We start from the raw sequence: 17970 nt of genomic DNA, 5'->3' as shown, positions 1-17970 counted from the left end.
CATGGTGGAGCATGGTGGTGCATGATGGCGCATGATGATGCATGGTGGTGCATGGTGGTACATGGTGATGCATGGTGGTACATGGTGGTACATGGTGGTGCATGGTGGTGCATGGTGGAGCATGGTAGTACATGGTGGTACATGGTAGTGCATGGTGGTACATAGTGATGCATTGTGGTACATGGTGGTACATGGTGATGCATGGTAGCACATGGTGGTGCATGGTGATGCATGGTGGTACATGGTGGTGCATAGTAGTACATTGTGGTGCATGGTGGAGCATGGTGGTACATGGTGGAGCATGGTGGTTGGTGCATGCTGATGGATGGTGGAGCATGGTGGTACATGGTGGTACACGGTGGTGCTTGGTGGTACATGGTGATGCATGGTGGTGCACGGTGGTGTATGGTGGTACATGGTGGTGCATGGTTGAGCATGGTGATGCATGATGGTTCATGGTGGTACATGGTGATGCATGGTGGAGCATGGTGGTGCATGGTGCGGTGGTACATGATGGTATCTGATAATGCATGGTGGAGCATGGTGGTGCATGGTGGTGCATGATGGTTCATGGTGGTGCATGGTGCATGGTGGTACATGATGGTATCTGATAATGCATGGTGGTGCATGGTGGTTCATGGCGGTGCATGGTGGTACATTGTAGTGCATGGTGGTTCATGGTGGTGTATGGTGGTTTACGCCTATGGTTCATGTAGAGGAACATCAGAGCTGGTAGATTGCTGGCCAGTCAGACCCGCCAAGTTAGCAAGCTTCCAGTTCAGTAAAATTGATTTAAAAAATAAGGTAAATGATGATTGAAATACATGCTCTGAGACACACACACACACACACACACAAACACACACTCACACACACACTCACACGCTCATACACACATGCACACTTTTTTAAAAGGAATAATTCTGAAAGGAAAGTTACAATGGGTGTTTCACAGTATTAAAGAGCCTTGATAAAAATTTCATTTTGAATTTTAGGCAGAAAAGGAATTACTCCAATAAAATAGCTTTAATAAAATGAAATTGAAAAGGAAAACCCTGGAATCAGCTCAATGGCAATAGAGAAAATTGGCTGAAGTCTTTAATTGGCAAACAGTGTTCCCAGAAACATCCTGCCCCAGTACTGGGGATTGAACCCAGTCACATACACGATACAGTGCATCTTGCCACTGAGCTGCACCCCTACCTCAGAAATGGTTTTCTTCAGCAAAATCCATTAGTGCCATTAAACTCCAGGGAAACCGTCTCTGTAATACACAGACTAACAATGTCATTGGAGAACAACTCCAGCAAGCCATAGCGGTGGCCAGTACTTTCAGTGATCCTGGGAAAATGGAACCTCACCCAGGAGGGTGTGGGACCGGGCTACTGACCAACTGAGGATTCCTGCTTCAGGATGTCGCACTGTACTTCCTAACATTTTTACCCACAGAGATAAAACTTGATGGGTAGTTTGGTCAAATGGGGGTGAAGGGAGTTGGGAGGAGAAGATGGAGGAAGAAAAATGGCAGGGAGGGAGAAATGGGGAGGGAGGATGGGCTTGATCGGATCCCAGCAGGGGACAGGTGGAGCATCCCCACCTCTCCTCTCCCTCCTCTTCCTCCCATATCATCTCGCCTCCACCAGACATCATATATCCTGAGCAAGTGTTTGACAGCCGAGCTATATCCCTAGTCCTGTGGATGCATTAAAGCCCACCGGCTTCCTTAGATTCCATCCCCTCCCCGCCATTCAGCAATGGTTTGACCTCACATTTAATATTCAGGATACTGTGCCCCAGGAAGAACATCTTTATTTTGCTTTGGGAGTCAAAGAGGTCAGGTTCACAGGCTGGCCCTCGCCTGCTCTCTACAAGGATGTTCCTGGTCTTGGCAGCCATGGATTGCAGAGAAACTCCAGGGCAGAGACAACTCCAGGGACTGAAGGACTGGGCCTGAGCAGGCCTCTCTTTCCACCCCAGGAAGGAAGGTCTGTGCCTAGTATAAATGAGTTGCCTTATCCTGAGATCTGTAGGACCATGTGCCAGCCTTTCTCTGTTTTCTAATTCCAGATTAGTCACTTGGTACTGATTGTTTGTGGATGAACCGAAGCTGTGAGGTTTCCAGGGAAGCCCGTGTTGACCCTCATGTGACTTTCCTTGGACCCCTGATGCTCCTTAATGTCTCTTGATTGTGACCTATGTCACTGGGGACATTTTTATGAAGAAGGAACTTAGTGGCATTTTCAAGGGCCTCTGAGCAGGCTCTGAAGCCCTCCCCCTAAACATCCCTGCCTCTGCAGAAGCCTGGGGGTGGGAGGGCGGAACATGGCTGTTCCAATCCTTGGCAAACCCTCAATAAACTACTCATGTGGCTCTTAACAAGCTTTTCTATGCACATGCTATAAACAGGTAATTAGAATTAATAGCCTTAATAATAAAAATAATTTCTTTTAAAGCAAAATTTTCATTTTCTCTCTCCCGCCAGGTACTGCAAAACAAATGTTAAGGTTTCACTGAAACAAAAATCTTATTTTCAAAGCCAAGTAGCATACAGGATTTCTCAGCAAGAGTCACAGTGATGAGGAAGAAAACTGACTGAAGCCCTTCAGGTTTGGGAGTCCCCAGCTCTGCCTGTGTGTGAACTCCTTCCCTTTGCACTTTGGGAGCCTCTGATGAGAGCTCAAGTTTGTGGAAGGTAAAGATATTTCTGGGTGAAAAAAAGAGGAGACTTAAAGAAAGACTGGTGACTATAACATCATCTGCTGAGGATCAGGGTCCTAGCAAGTACCTCACAAGATGCACACCATTGCCCCTACTGTATAGACAAAACCTGGGGCACAAGCTGAGGAGAGTATGCCCTGGTCCAAAGTCACACAGCCAGGGAACGCGTGAGGCAGGGTACAACCCACAGCCCAGTGCCAGGGATTGCGTGAGGCAGGGTACAACCCACAGCCCAGTGCCAGGGAACGCGTGAGGCAGGGTACACAACCCACAGCCCAGTGCCAGGGATTGCGAGAGGCAGGGTACAACCCACAGCCCAGTGCCTTCTGCTTTCCTCTCTATCTTCTCTCTCCTTCCCTTAAAAAAAGAGGAAAATCACACCATTGAAGTGTAATTTACAAACTGCAACAGTGACCCACTGAATGCTACCCATAATTCCTAGTGGATTTACTGCCTTGTGCAGGCATCACCTTGACCTAATTTTAGGCTGAATTTGTCACCTCAGCTCTTCACCTCAGGAGGGTATAATTAACCGTCACTCTTACCCCAGGATTTTACTGTTCTGTTTTCTGTTTCTAGAGATTTGTCTTTTAGCTGTTATGATATAAACAGAGCCTTGTATGTCTGGCTTCTTTCGATTAGCACCGTGCTCTTGGTTCATCTGTGTAACATATAATAATGTGTGATTTTTTAAAAAGAAATTGCTAATAGGATTCTATTGTGCAGATATACAAAATGATAGTCATCAAATCACCCACTGATGGGCATGTGGGTTCTGCTCTGTTTTTGGTCACCAGGTATAACAAGTCTTTGTGAGGAAATGGATTCTATTATTTTCCTTGGCTATATACCGAGGGGTGAAATCCCTGGATCATGTGGTAACTGTGTACAGCTTTTTCAAGATTTTTGAGGCGTTGTTTTTCAAAACGTCACCACTGGCAATGAGTAAGCATTTTAGGTTTTCCATATCCTTAACTTTTTTTTTTTTTTTTAAACTCGAGGTCATCCCAGGGGTAGGAGTTGTGGGAATGTCACTGTCATTTTGAGTCACACCCCCCCCCCCAATGACAGAGGGTTTTAAGATTCTTTTCATGCACTCCCAGATCTTCATATACCATCTGTGGAAATCTGTCTGCTCCTGATTTTAACAACTCCTTTTCATCTGTCTGTCTACCTGCCTGTGTGTATGTCTGTCTAACTCATCAGGAAAGGAAAAAGTTGTGCTAATTTTGTTGATCTTTCCAAAGAACTGATCTTTCCAAAGAACTGATGCGTAGCCCCATAGATTTCATTTTCCTCTATTCTACTTTATTGGTTTCCTGTCTGAATTTTACGAATCCCCACCCCCAGTTCCGAAGCTGTTTGCACTGCCTTTCTAGTTTCTTAAGATAAAAACTTGCTTATTGATATCTTGGGTGCTCCACTTGGAACTGAGGCTATTCCTCTGAGGGAAATGTAGGTGTTCCTGGCTTAGCAAGTCCTGGCAGGATTTCCTCACATGTACCTCCAGCACTGGGGCACTGAGACACAAGCAGGTGGCAAGAATGCCACAAATTTCCCCAACCTGCTCCCAGCCTGATGAATTCCAATGTCTGTTTCTGGAGTTGTGTTCAGCTTTCCAGTTGGCTCTCTTCCCTCCAGGAGAAATCAAGTCTTGCTTGGGCCTATCTATTCCTCAGTCTCCCTCTCATAGAGTCTATGCCTTTGGGGTCCTGGGTCAGAGTTCATTTAAAAGATACTTAACCCTCAACATACCGTGCCTCTGAGAGTATGCATTTAAAGCAGAGAAATCCGACCGTACTCCCAGTGTAGCCCGAGCATACCAGGAAGGCAGAACACCCAACCTTCACAGCTCTGCTCTGAAAGAGACTCCTGCAGTGGCCTCTGGGGATCACAGGACACTCTGTGTCACCTTCTGTGGCTTTGCACTAAGCAGAAGATTTTCCAGATGCATGCTGATGTGAAATGGTCCAGACTACAAATCTAGTCTTCTGAAGAGAATTGGCCTACTTTATCCTCTCCTCAGGGATACAAAGAATGGTGGGGAACTAGGGGCAGGAACCTGGAGACCTGGCTTCGGCCCTGTACTTCCTCTTACTGAGGCTCCTCTTTGAAGGGTATGCCCTCCCCACTTGTAAAAGAGAACAATAAGAACCTTATTATCACAGAATTACGTAGATATGAGCACGTTCCATGATAGCCATTACCAGCCCCCCCAAAAAAAATGACCAACCATAAAATAAAGGCTTTCAGTAGCGAACTAGCACTTCCTGTTCTGGAATCCCAAGACACAGGGGCTAGAGAAGGGTGTTCCCCCCCCCAGACTCCCACCCCCCACCTCCTTTCTTTTCTACTCAGGAAACAAGATGTCCCCAGAGCATCAGGAGGCAACTCCTCCTCCCAGTGAGAAGACTGCCTCCTGTGAGGGCCATGAAGGGATGAGAGGCTTGAAGGATGGAGCAAAGGCAGAGAAGATACAGCTCTGCATCAACCGTGGGAAATAAAAGACCGTTTCAGGGCCACACCTGCACCTGCTTGTGCCATAGCAAAGCAAGCCTGTGCTGCCTGTGCCGGGGCTGTGAAGGGAGCCAGGAGAGAACTCTCTGCTGGTTTTTGCAGCCCTATTCGATTATCTTCACTTTGAGTCACCACTGGTGTGCTCTAGCAAAGCGGTACGCCCACAAGACACACTGAGCACTTACTATCTAGAAAAGGTTCTCGATACTTCTAAAGTTGGTTGAGTGAGGACATCAGGATCTGCTTTAAATTTTCAAACTAGATTTCTGTACATTCTAACCTCAGGCTTTAGTTTCTAAGGAAAACAAAGCTATTAATTTTAGCACACACTACTGGTACATACTGCTGTGGTGTGTAAATGAAAGAAACCCTGGACCCTAGGCTGTATAAGTAAGACAGTCTATGATATACCTTTGCCCTGTAGGGGGCTTAATATTGATCATCAACGTGACAGGGTCTGGAATCACTTAGGAGACAAGTCTTGGGGACTGTCGGTAAGGAATCTTCTTGGGTAGATTAATTGTGGTAGAAAGACACCCACTGACCCCCCAGCCCCCCTAACACTATATGGTGCTGTTCTGTGGGCTGGGGCTCTGGACTGAATGAATCGAGGAAATCAAGGTGGACACCAGCCTGTTTCCCAATAGCAGATAAATATGACCTATGCCAGGTGCCTCAGGCTCCTGCCACTATGGTGGATGTACCCTTGTGCTGGCTAGTCTTAGGTCAACATGACACACAAACTAGAGGTATCTGAAAGGAGGAAATATTAATTGAGAAAATGCCTCCTTAAGATCCAACCATAGGGCTTTTTTTTTTTTTTTTTTTTTTTGTGATCAACGGGGAAGGGCCTAGCCCGACCTGGGCTGTACTCCTAGGTTGTATGGGAAAGCAGGCTGAGTAAGCCATGAAGAGCAAGCCAGTAAGCAGCACCTTTCCCCTTGGCTTCCACATTAGCTCCCGCCTCCAGATTCCTGCCCTGTTTGAGTTCCTGTCCTGGCTTCCTTTGCCAATCAACAGCAAGCAACGTGGAAGTGTAAGCTGAATAAACCCTGTCCTCCCCAACTTGGTTTTGGTCATGGTGTTCAGCGGCAGCAATAGAAACTCTAAAACAACCCCTCCTTCTTTAAATTCCTTTGACAGATATTTTGTTGCAACAAGGAGAAAAGTAACCGATGTACTTAGCTTTTATGATGGAAACTAGGGGAGTTGCTGTGAGCCGCAGAGAAGCCATAAGCACCAAGGTTCTGGAACAGATCAGAACTGGATGCTTGAGTCTCAGAGAAGCATCTGGAAACCTTGCTTCTTGCATAGTGGCACAGCCCCTGTCTCGGTACTGCAGCATCCCCGGTCTTACCTCATCCCAACCTTCTACTCAGGTCCTCTCTTAGGGCTCCTTCCTTCCCCCGCCACTCTTCATGCCAGCCAACGCCCTGCCCCGCTGCCAGAGCACCTCAGCCTGTCCCCAGCTCTGGAGCTGGCACGGGTGGGGAGTGGCCAAAGGCTAAAAGCAGAGCTTCAGTGTTACCTATTTGCCTTTCCAGATCAGCGGCTTCATCAGGAGTGGCTCGGGGGAGGACTCCCGGGTCACTGAAGCTGGTCCGAAGCAGTGTCCCCATCACAAAGAAGAACAGGATGCCACCGACCACGGGGATGGCAGGGGTGATCTTCTCTGCGAGGTACCGACAGCTGCCAGCAGAGAGAAAGGAGAAATGAATCACAATGTTAGCATCCACACTCAGATGAGGGAGACTGACTTCTACTTAAACTCATCTGTGCTGAGAATATCTGGGCAGGGGAATGAGGCTCAGTGTGAGGAGCTTGTCTGACAAGCGAGAGAACGGGAGTGCAGAGCCTCAGAATGCATGCAGTAGCACATGTAGGTAATCCCAGAACTCCTACAGAGAGAAGGGAGACTGAGACAGGAGACTTCCCAGAAGCTCACTGGCCAGGTAGCCTGGCATATTCAGTCCTGAACTAATAAAGAAACCCTGTCTCAAATAAAGTGAGCAGCATGGAAACAAAACCCCGGGGCCGTCCTTGTGAGGGCTCCACGTGTGCGCTGTGGCAGGTGCACATCCACACTTGCACTCACATATACCCACAGAAGAGATGAATTAGAATTTTAAAGAAGAAAGTGTAGATTTGGGGTGGTCTGTAGTGCTGTCTGTGACAACTTCCCCCTCCCATCCACCATGACAGCCCAAGTCCCATTAGAGAGATGCTAGCCACCCAGGAAAAAAATAACCTGCTTGTATAATCGAGGTAGAATGGCTGGAATTTGAATAAATATCCATGAGCCCTTTGCGTTGTAAACACTCATGGTCCACGGCCCCAGCCCTCTCTGGAACCACGGAAGAGGATACAGATTTAGAGACACCTCTATCGGACCCACCAGGGTGAAACAACTCAGGAACTTCTGAGCAGCATAACATGCATTCACTTGCAAACACTAATCTGTCAGCATTGTGGGGTCAGTTTTTCCAAAAGAGGGTGCTATGCCACGGAAATGAACGTGCATGGGTGTTTCTGGAGGGCAGGGAAGGAGAGTCATTGGCTGAGAGACATCATTCCTAGGCTTTCCCAGTAAGCATCTGATTGATCAACTTATGAGCATAGTCCAGCTCCTGTTATTTCTCTGTTGTTTGTCTTTAAGAGACAAGGTCTTTCTTGGTTCCCCAATCTAGGCTCCAGACCGTGGATCACATTCATCTCCTGTTTCAGGTAGCTGAAACACTATTCCACTATTTTCACTCTTCTGTGAAATCCTGCTCGATGTTGGACAGTGGAACATATGCTACAGGGACGGTTGGCAGCAGAGGAGGAGTGACTTGGGCAGACTAAAGTTTGTGCCTGAGACCCAGCACCTGACCCTTGTCCTCTTCCTGTGGCGTAGTGTGGTATGGCTGGGTAGGTCTAAGCACTGGGCTCTTGGCCTGCTGACATGGACCCTTGGCATCACAGAGCTGGCGAGTGGAAGAGGGAAGAGTTAGCTTAATGTCTAGAATTTGGTAAAAGACAAGGTCTGCTGTGGCTACCATTGGTCTCTTGTGGCTGCATTAAATGTTGTCATGGGTGTGGAAGAAACACAAATGGCACTGCGGATCAAAGTGCCTGGTGGGAGAGGACTCCTAGCTGGTCCTCAGAAGCAGAGTCTGGGCTGTTCAGCCAGAGAAGAAGGAAGCAAGCTCTGGTGGGAACAAGATGTGCATGGGGGTGTGGTGCCCATCTGGGTACTAGCACTCTATGTGTGTGAGCCTCTGATGGGAATCCCAAAGGATACTGCTAAGAGCTGGCTCTTAAGGGCCACATGACAAGAACTCCTTTGCTAAAGGAGCAAAGGCTTTTCTGAGTCTTTTGCCCTGAAGAAGACCAGAGATGCCCTATGGCTTTAAGGAGGTGGTGGGGCTGAATCCCTGATGGCCATGTGGACTTGTCTTTAGGAAAGCCACCTGACTAGACACAGCACCTGGAGCGTTTCTGGTACCTCTGTAACCACGCCATCGACTGAGGCAGAAGCAGAGCAAAGCGGAAACCACACCCCAAAACAGTGCTATGTCACGTCCAGCTTGCTTGACATCCAGTTGTGATGTTTCTTCACACGATTCAAAACAATCAAAAACAGACCATTGTTATTCTTGTACCAACTCCAGGCAGCTCTGAGCATCCTCAGAGAGTCTGATAGGAAGTGAACTTGGCAGGGAGAGTGTGAGCATACAAAGGATTTTGCTTAAAAAAAAAAAAAAAGAAACTCTGACCTTGAGGCGCCCCTGAATGGGGTGACTGTGCCCCCAAAGTTAGCATGTCAGAAACATAATCTCCAAAGTGACTGTCCTGTGACTTGGGAACTTTGATTAACAAGTCAGCCCAAGGAAATGTTCTTACAAACAGATTGATGTTGCCAGCGGAAGTTCCATGCTACAGGAATGTGTTCACTGTAAAACTGAGTTCAACCCTCTTTTGATTGCCCTTTCTCTGGCCTCTTCTCTTCTGCCACTGGAAGATGCAGCATTTAATACAAGGAGGCCCCCTTGACCTTGGCTTTTCTGGCCTCCAGAATCGTCAGAAATGGATCTATGCTCTTTGCAAATTACTCAGTCTCCGACATTCTATAATAGCATCATGAACTTGACAAGAATATCCCTTTGGGAAAAAAATATTCATTCACATCACAGAAATGCATTTTCAATTTGGTTGTTACTTGCTGTGCGTGAAAGGGGTCTGTACTTCTCTCCTGAGCGTTTAGGCAAAAACTGGCATCATTAATACCTATGAGTGAACTTCCACCTTTCCCCAAACGTTTGATTTTATGATAGTAAGCAATGAAAAGCTTCAAGTTAAATATTTAAGGAGTGAGGGACTCTACAACCAAGCAAATAGCAGTCCTCTTATAATCCTGAGAATGCAGAGAGAATCTTTTTCCTGGTATGCAGATCTACTGAGATGCCCCCCCCCTTCCTTTGTGTGTGGGCCTAAGGTCCAGGGTCTAGCATGGAACTTATATTTCTACTTGAGACATGAAGATATCTCATCAGAAAGGACTGTTTTCTCGTTAGAGATCAACTATGAAACAACCAACAGAATTTGAGCCCGCATGTGCGAGAGGTTCTGGTGGATGATACTTTTTGGTTTTGTTTCATGTTGCTGTGATAAAAATACGCTGACACAAACAACTGAAGTAAGAAAGGGTTTATTCGGCTCACAATTGCAGGTTATAGTCAATTGTGATGGGGACAAGAAGGTGGCAGGAATTTGAAACCATTAGTCATATTACATTCTTAGTCAAGAGCAGACAGACATGAATTAATGCACGCTGCTGAGGGGAAGCATACCCACATTTAGGGTAGGTCTTCTCGCTTCAATTAATCCAATTAAGAAATCCTTTCCAGGCAACAGGCAGGCCCATGGGCCAACTTAATCTAGACAATGTCTCATTGAGATTCTCTTCCCAATAGAGCCTACGTTGTGTCAAAACCAGCCACCACAGGGGGCGTGTTTAGCATGTCCATGCACCTAAATCCAATTACTTCAAGTGCAGACCTTGGACTGTGACAGCAGCTGGGGAGTGACAGGGAAGGGACTTAGACTTGATAGCCTTCATATCATGCGGATGTTGGCTTCGTTTCTTTTATTGTAGTTTATAAAGCAACCTTGTGTCGTGGCAAGCCGTGAAAATGTGCCAGTGTGTGGCCTCCAGAAATAAATCATCCATGGTAAGTCCAACCGAAGCAGACCAATGTTAAAACTTGCCAACGTTGACTGCATTGTGTCCATTCCATGAGAGGTTCTTGTTCTTAGGAAACGTGCACTGCATATTCAGGAATAAGGTCTCATGAGGTATTCAGTCTTCTTTCAAATGGGTTAGGGAAAGTATGGCATAGGGAGACAAGATGGAATGAATTTTATAGGTGAACTTGGGTGAAAATGGATATATGTTATTATTATTACAATTTTTATGTGCTGAGGCCTGTAAGCCCCTTCATGTGGGAGATGAGGAGCTGTCCTTCTGCGTGGCTTCCTTAGAGAAGACAAGGAGAGAAGATTCCACAGCTCACTGAACTACTCTGTGTCAGGTACACACTCTGTAGTCCTTTGCAAGGCACTTTGGGATCCTCCATGCTCTGATGCTCTAGGAAATGAGGTCTTTAAGTCAGCTCAGCTTAATGAAATAGTGGGCACCTGGTGACAGCTGTCCTCTTTCCCAAGCACAGTGCTAAGTTCTCTTGGGAAGTCCCTGTAACCTCTTTATCAAAGCTGTAGGATCCGTGCTTCTAAATGATGGCATCTGTGCCAGAGAGACAGCTTTCGACTAACGCTCAGAAGAAGCCGAGAGCATCTATAGTCCTGGTGATGAAAAGCAGTAAGCAGACTCTGCCTTTGATTGACTGTGAATATGGAACTCCAGGAGGAACGAGGCTGGATGGGCCGCTTGCCAACCCATGGCAACTGGCAGCATTGGTTCAACAGCCAAACCACTATGAGCAGCTTAGAAATTCTCAGTCCAAGCTCAGACCTCTTGGAGACAAACAGCTCCTGCACATTCTGAGCAACAGCGCCCTGAGCTCCACTGAGCACCATCTGCGGTGTGTGCAGCCTCCGCCTCCGAGGGCCTGGATTTCATACAAGATGATGATACAGCTGCCAGAGACATAAACACCATTTGGAGTCCTATTTCTGTCTCCGGAATTGTGACCTACATACAGCCCAGGGCAGCACAGAGAACAGGAGACAGGCATCTTCGTCTTCATAAAGCTCAATTGGAAAGTGACAGGAGAAGACGGGCTGGGGAGCCAGGGAATGAGACTCTGAAAGCATCCCGGGTTTTTTGGAACATAAAAGATATTAGCTAATTTGGCACCAGACAAAACAAATGCTAAAATGATGAGATGTCTTCACTCCAGTCATGAACAGCAGCGAGAGCTGTCTGACTCCTGCTATGATGAGACAGGTACACAAATAGCTGTGTACAAAGTGTCACCTGTACACTGTAGGGAAGAAAAGGCCGCCGGGAACCGGTAGAAGGGTGTGGCATTGCCATGGTATTATACTGCTCTTTTTTCTCTTCTAGCAGTGATTTTGAATTTTTGGTTGCGAGCCTAGCCTTTAATGACTGGAGCCATCTCTCCAACACTCTAATAGCAATTTTAATAACTATTCAGGGGAAAATATTTGTATGTGTTTTGATGTTTATACATGAAAAGTGGAACCGTCTCCTGGGCGTGATATTATCTGAGACCATGAAATCAGAGGCTTTTTGCCATTAGAAGTACATAGTGAGGGGCGATGGAAATAGTTCATGTGAAGCCCCGAGGTTGGATTCCCACAAAACCAGATATAGCTGAGTCACTATAGCACACAACTGTAATTCAGGTGGCCCTAAGGTAATAGGGAGGTAGAGACAAAAGGAACCCCCATCCTTGAGGTTCACAGGCCAGCTCTACTGGTATGTCAGAGACCTTGTCTCAAGCAAGATAGAAGGCAAGAATCAACGCTTGAGATTGCCCTCTGACATCCGCATGCTTCACATGGCAGCATGCATCCCTGCATTCATATACACATCTTAGACCCATGTTGAAATGATTCTATATAGATTGCCTATATTCACGCACATATACATACACACGCACACATATACATCATTCCCATAGAGATAAAATGACTCTCTTTATAACCAGATGTAAATTTATTTTTGCCATTGGCTACTGAGATCCTAAAAATCTCTGACTCTTAATTTCTGTTTAGAGACTGGCTCAGTGGGATAGAATCTGACATAAAGATAATTCCTTGAATGAAAAGCTTAAGACTGAATTCTTCGACATTTCAAATATAAAAACTGGATTTCGTTATTGAGCAACAAGGTCCCTGTTGGTCCACGAGTCAGTTTTTTTGAGAGAAGATTAACTTTCCTTAAGATTCCTTAAGAGAAACAAAATGCAGCAAGACAATATTAGCAAGGCGCAGCAAATATTACGACCACGTAACAGAGGATCCTTTCCATATTAAAATAATTTACCTTTTAGTTTTTTGTCTGGAGATACACGTACCAAAGGTTCCAATTAATGGACTTCATTTGCTAGCTCTGCTTTGCTCTGTGCAGAGAAAGTGTCAGTATAAGAACAAGTGCCTTTTGGGTGCAGACAAGGGGTGTGCGTTTATTATTACATAGGAACAGGAAGTGGCCTTGATTCACTGATTCTGAACTCAAGTGGGCTTCCAGGTTTGAAAATCACAGAGTAACTTATTATTTCAAACCTCTGCTCTTCGATCACGATGCATTTCAATAATAAGTAGTTACGACCAACAATACATGAAATACAATAATCTGAGCCAATGACTCACATGTCTGAAATAATAACAGAGCGGCATCAAGATGAGGTTGGAGGTTGGAAGGGATGTAATAAAAATGATCTTTTCTCCTTTCCATATGAGTCATTGTGAAACGAATGGCTTTCCCCCCTCCCCTCACAGGCAGGGAACACAAGTGTGGCTTGTTTTGTGGTTTGCTGTTTAATCACCATACTTAGAAATGCATTTACCACCATCAGGCCTAATAGGCACATTACTGAGAGACAAATAGAGAGAAGAGGATCCAGAACAAACATCCGCTCTGCTTTAGGACAGAAGAAACAAATAGATGTTTCTGATGTGTGTGTGTGTGTGTGTGTGTGTGTGTGTGTGTGTGTGTGTGTGTGTGTGTGGTGTAGGGTGTATTGTATTTCTGTATGTGCAAGTAGGTTTGCACACACATGCATACTCATGCATATGCATATATGTACATATATGAACATATGTCAACCAGAGATTGACATTGTGTCTTCCTCAATGGCTCACAATCTTATTTTTTTGAAGCAGGGTCTGGAGGCTTGAATAGGTTTGGCCCCATAAACTCAGAGGTTTGAATGCTTGGTCCATGGGAAGTGACTATTAGGAGATGTGGCCTTGTTGGAGAAGGTGTGGCCTTGCTGGAGTAGGTGGGGCCTTGTTGGAGTAGGTGGGGCCTTGTTGGAGTAGGTGGGGCCTTGTTGGAGTAGGTGGGCCTTGTTGGAGGAAGTGTGTCACCGTGGGGGTGGGATTTAGCTCCATCCCGTGTGGATCCAGTCTCCTCCTGCTGCCTTCAGATCAAGATGTTGAACTCTGCTCCTCCAGCAGTGTCTGCCTGCATGCTGCCCCGCTTCTCACCATGATGACAATGGGCTGAACCTCTGAAACTGTGAGCCAGCCCCAGTTAAATGTTTTCTTTTGTAAGAGTTGCTTTGGTCATGGTGTCTTTTCACAGCAATAAAACACTAACTAAGGCATGGGGGTCTTCTATTGAATTTGCATCTCATTGATTGGCTAGATTGGCTGGCCAGTGAGCCCTAGGGGTCCTCTATCTCTGTCACACCCCTAACGCTAGGGTAGCAAACAGGCATGGAGTGGCTGGTTTTTATGTGGATATTGGAAATCATGATTGTGAGGGAACTGCTTTACAAACTGAGCCATCGCCCCAAGTCCCCGGTAGATAATTTTATGAAGTTCCTAACATTTCTCCGTGATGCCAGTACTGGGACAGATTCATTCTCAGGAGCTAGGTTGACTAGTCTAGATGGCCAGAAGAATGGCTGCCAAAGAAGGGACAAAAGAGAAAAAACCATGAGGGCAGACAGCAGAGAGAGCTCAAAGCTCACTCAGGGTCGCAGAGGGAGTGAGCTACACAGGGTCAGACCTACCAAAGCACACCAGTCTAAACCACAGGCTCCTTCTGTGTCGTTTGTTGTTTTTTATTTTTATTTTTTGAGAACTGTCAATTTCAGGCTAAGAAAAGGAGAAAGGTCAAGGCGCCCACATCAAAGAGAGGAAGTCACCCACAACTGGAGATGCAGTTTAAATGGGGCCCGCTCAAACCCTGCTCCTGTGGCCTTCCTCCTGTGCGGTGCCTGGCGGGGACAGACCCACCCATATAGTCTCAGGACGCCTAAGGAAAGTGGGGAGCCTTGTATCCTCACACCTTCCAAGCATACAGGAGAAGGGTCGTTATTCCTCACTTGGGCCTCCCAAACACCCAGAAAGATCTACTTACAGATAGCAAGGCTCTATCTCATAGTCTGTGCAGATGGCCCAATTTACCCACCTGCTGTTAAGAATGGCAAGGGATTGTTAGGGAAAACTGAGGTATTTAAATACTTTTGTCAAGTAATTTTGACGTGCATTTAAAATTCTAGGAACCCAGAGGCTTCTGGGTAGTATGTGAATTACAGGAATGGAAGGCATTTTTAATCTGTGTGGTGTGTGCGTGTATGTATAGGCATGATTGTATATGGACACACCATACTTGTGTGTGTGTTGGGGGGGGTACATGTGTGGGCTCAAGCGTATGGAAGCCCAAGGTTGATGCTGGAATTATCGTTGCTCACTCTTCTACCTTGTTCATTGAGTCGGGATGTTGGGTGGTGTCTCTCAAACCTAGAGTTTCCTGGTATGGCTAGAGTCATATGCCTAGCCTCACTAGACAGCTTGTGAGGGGGAAAATCCCTGGTCTCTGCCTCCCCTGAGGCCAGAATTACAGGAAGGCAAGCATGTCCATCCGACGTTTCTGTAGGTGCTGGGGTCTGAACTCTAGTCCTCCCACCTGTATGGTCAATGCTTTAACTACTGAGCCATCAGCCCAGCCTGAAAGCCAGAGTGTGTGTGTGTGTGTGTGTGTGTGTGTGTGTGTGTGTGTGTGTGCTTGTGTCTGTCCTGAACTGGCCCTTTAATGACATAACAGGGCTGCTTAGGCCCTGTACACCATACATCCTTTACTGCAGTTCTGTCCTCTCCAGATCACACAGGGGTTCTGAACTAACTGGGGACACTGCCTCCGCCACCTCACTCTCAGTGTGCCCTGGCAGTGTAAGGATTGGCAGCATGGTAACAGGCTGGTGCCGTGTGCTAGGGAGACCTTCCCATGCAGGATGCAGCCTGGCCCACGTAGTCCTTTGGAATTGGGTTTTTCCTTGCCCGTCTGGTTGTCTCTAACCCGTCTGATATTTGCAAACGCATTGTTCTCTTTCCATTTTGGCAACTCTGTAGGGGGCTTTAGTTCTGCTCTGATCCTGCGTCTCATCGACCTTGACACCCTGCAAGCTTTAAGAGGTCTTCATCAAGGGAAAAATGTGACAATGTGGTCATCACTTGGGGATTTTATTTTACATTGCATGTTCTCATACTTGGAGCCTGGCCTCCTGAATCTGCCTGCCCCAGTGGTGTCTGGGCCTGTGTCTTCCTGCCTGTATGATAATCCCAGGAGGGCTGTTATAAAATGGCTCGTAACTCAGATTCAGGGCCTCTCAGAGGCCACAAAGCCATCTGACAGCTACCATCCCATTGACCCCATCCTCTCCTCCATCCCCTTACCTGCTTGCTATATCCTTTATTACTCCTTTGGATTTTTGAGTTACAGCAGACGGGCCTTTTCTCTGGGCATCCATTTTGGCCTAGTCCTCCGTTTTCTCAGATAACCATGCATCTAGAATCTCCTCTGACCATACTGCTCCATAAAATCGATAAAACCTGAAACCCCAGCCCTGCTCTGATCACATCCACACAACCCTTTTTCAGGCTTTCAATTCCTACAGTGCTCATCTCTGCATGGCACTGCCATCTCTCCTGACTTGCTTGTTATTGGATTTTTCCCAGAAAGCAGCTCAGGGCAATGTGTTTGTCTGCTTGGTTCATAGATGTAACCCCTGGGTCTAGAATCCAGCATAGCATGTAGCAACTCTTCAGTAAGTATTTGTGAAGAATATGGAAAGTACTTTTTAAAATACAGGATCCAAAGTAGGGTCAAAGTGCTTAATTTTGTTTCAGAAACACATTTTTAATTCCTAACTGGGAGAACATGCCCTAAAAATAATTCCTCATTCTCACCGGCTAAAGGTATGCAATTTTTGTGCCTCTGTGCTTTCTGGTAGCGTAACTGAATCACAGTTTATTTCTGCAGTAGAAAAATAGTATTAAAACTAAGCATTATTTTTTAATAATGCTTTATTATTAACTGCATTAAAAAAGAAATTGTCAAAATATTAAAAATATTCTCAGACTCTTAAGAACTTAACCATCAATAAAGAAAATGCTCTTGGTGGTATGATCAAAATATATTATATGTAGATATGAAATATTCAAAGAATAAATAAAACTTATATTAAAAAATAAGAATGTGTAGTCTCAATTGGGTCAGAACCTCCAAGGGCTAAGGACTTATGTAAGAGTGCTGGCCTAGGTAGGCTTTCCTGTGACTTGGGCTGTGGAGGACCATCATTTGGAGTAAGTGAAACCAAAGCCACCTTCCATCTCAACCTTATATGCTATTCTTTACAGGACAGGACTAGAAGTCCTTCTTTTGCTGGCCTTGTGGGTTTCTGCATTAAACTGGGCAGGTGCTGCTATACTTTGCGATTAGAGACATGGACAATTATGCGTAGCATCCTGATTTCCTGGAAGGAAGTAGGTGGAAGGGACAAGGAGGGAAAGGGCTGAGGAACAGAGGGAGAGGGGAGGGGAAGCAAGTAGGAGACGCAGATGAGACGCAAACACATTAGACCCGGATTGCTCACTCCTCCCAAGCCCTCGGGAGACCCAGAGTCTCAGGGTCTCTGTTTCTTGGAGGGGGAGGTGTGGGGGACTGGGTCCAAGGATTTCAGAGTAGGAAGGGAGGCAGGCCTCCAGAGACAGAGGGGATAAGAAGTTACACCAGTCAAGTCTCTCACCCCCTGACAGGAATGGAGTTGCATCCTCGTGAAAGTTATCTCACTGATGAGTGTCACTGGGGAGCAAGCTGTTCAACAGCAGGGCATTTGCAGTACAATACAAATTAGCTTAATTACTATATGTTCTAGAAAATCCTTGGACAACAGCCCCGGCTTGGGTCAGACTGCACAAAGCTAATCACTGAGTCTCTCCTGTCCCAAGGTACACTGAGGACAGCAGGTGCCCATGTGTTGGGAGGTGGCTCAGCGTCCAGGGTGGATGCTGTTGATACCACATAGGATGGGGCTGTTGTTCACGTGGCCCGCTTCCTTCTCCCACACAGACAGATTTCCCAGCCTTTGGCTTTCAGACTCTAGGACTTCCATGTGTTTACCTCTGTGGGTTAAAGTGTCAAATACAGCTTTGCATCCATGTAGGGCTTCTGCCAAAGAATATGGCACCCCTGCCCTCCACCGGTGTCCTACCATGCTCTCTAGGACAGTCATTCTATACAGACTCTGTGCATAA

General features: G+C 46.3%; 1 protein-coding gene across 3 annotated transcripts in view; it reads right to left on the bottom strand.

Annotated features, from left to right (window-relative positions):
• Nucleotides 1-17970, bottom strand: part of Zdhhc14 (zinc finger DHHC-type containing 14) — a 261329-nt gene that overhangs the window by 98787 nt on the left and 144572 nt on the right. For all 3 annotated transcript variants that reach the window (XM_021221201.2, XM_021221200.2, XM_029532868.1), the window contains exon 2: nucleotides 6764-6924. In XM_021221201.2, the coding sequence (XP_021076860.1) occupies nucleotides 6764-6924 (161 nt within the window). The remainder of the gene's footprint in view (nucleotides 1-6763; nucleotides 6925-17970) is intronic.

This window comes from Mus pahari, chromosome 21, assembly GCF_900095145.1.
Source record: "Mus pahari chromosome 21, PAHARI_EIJ_v1.1, whole genome shotgun sequence".
NCBI classification, from domain to species: Eukaryota; Metazoa; Chordata; class Mammalia; order Rodentia; family Muridae; genus Mus; species Mus pahari.
This window is presented reverse-complemented; position numbering and strand designations above follow the sequence as displayed.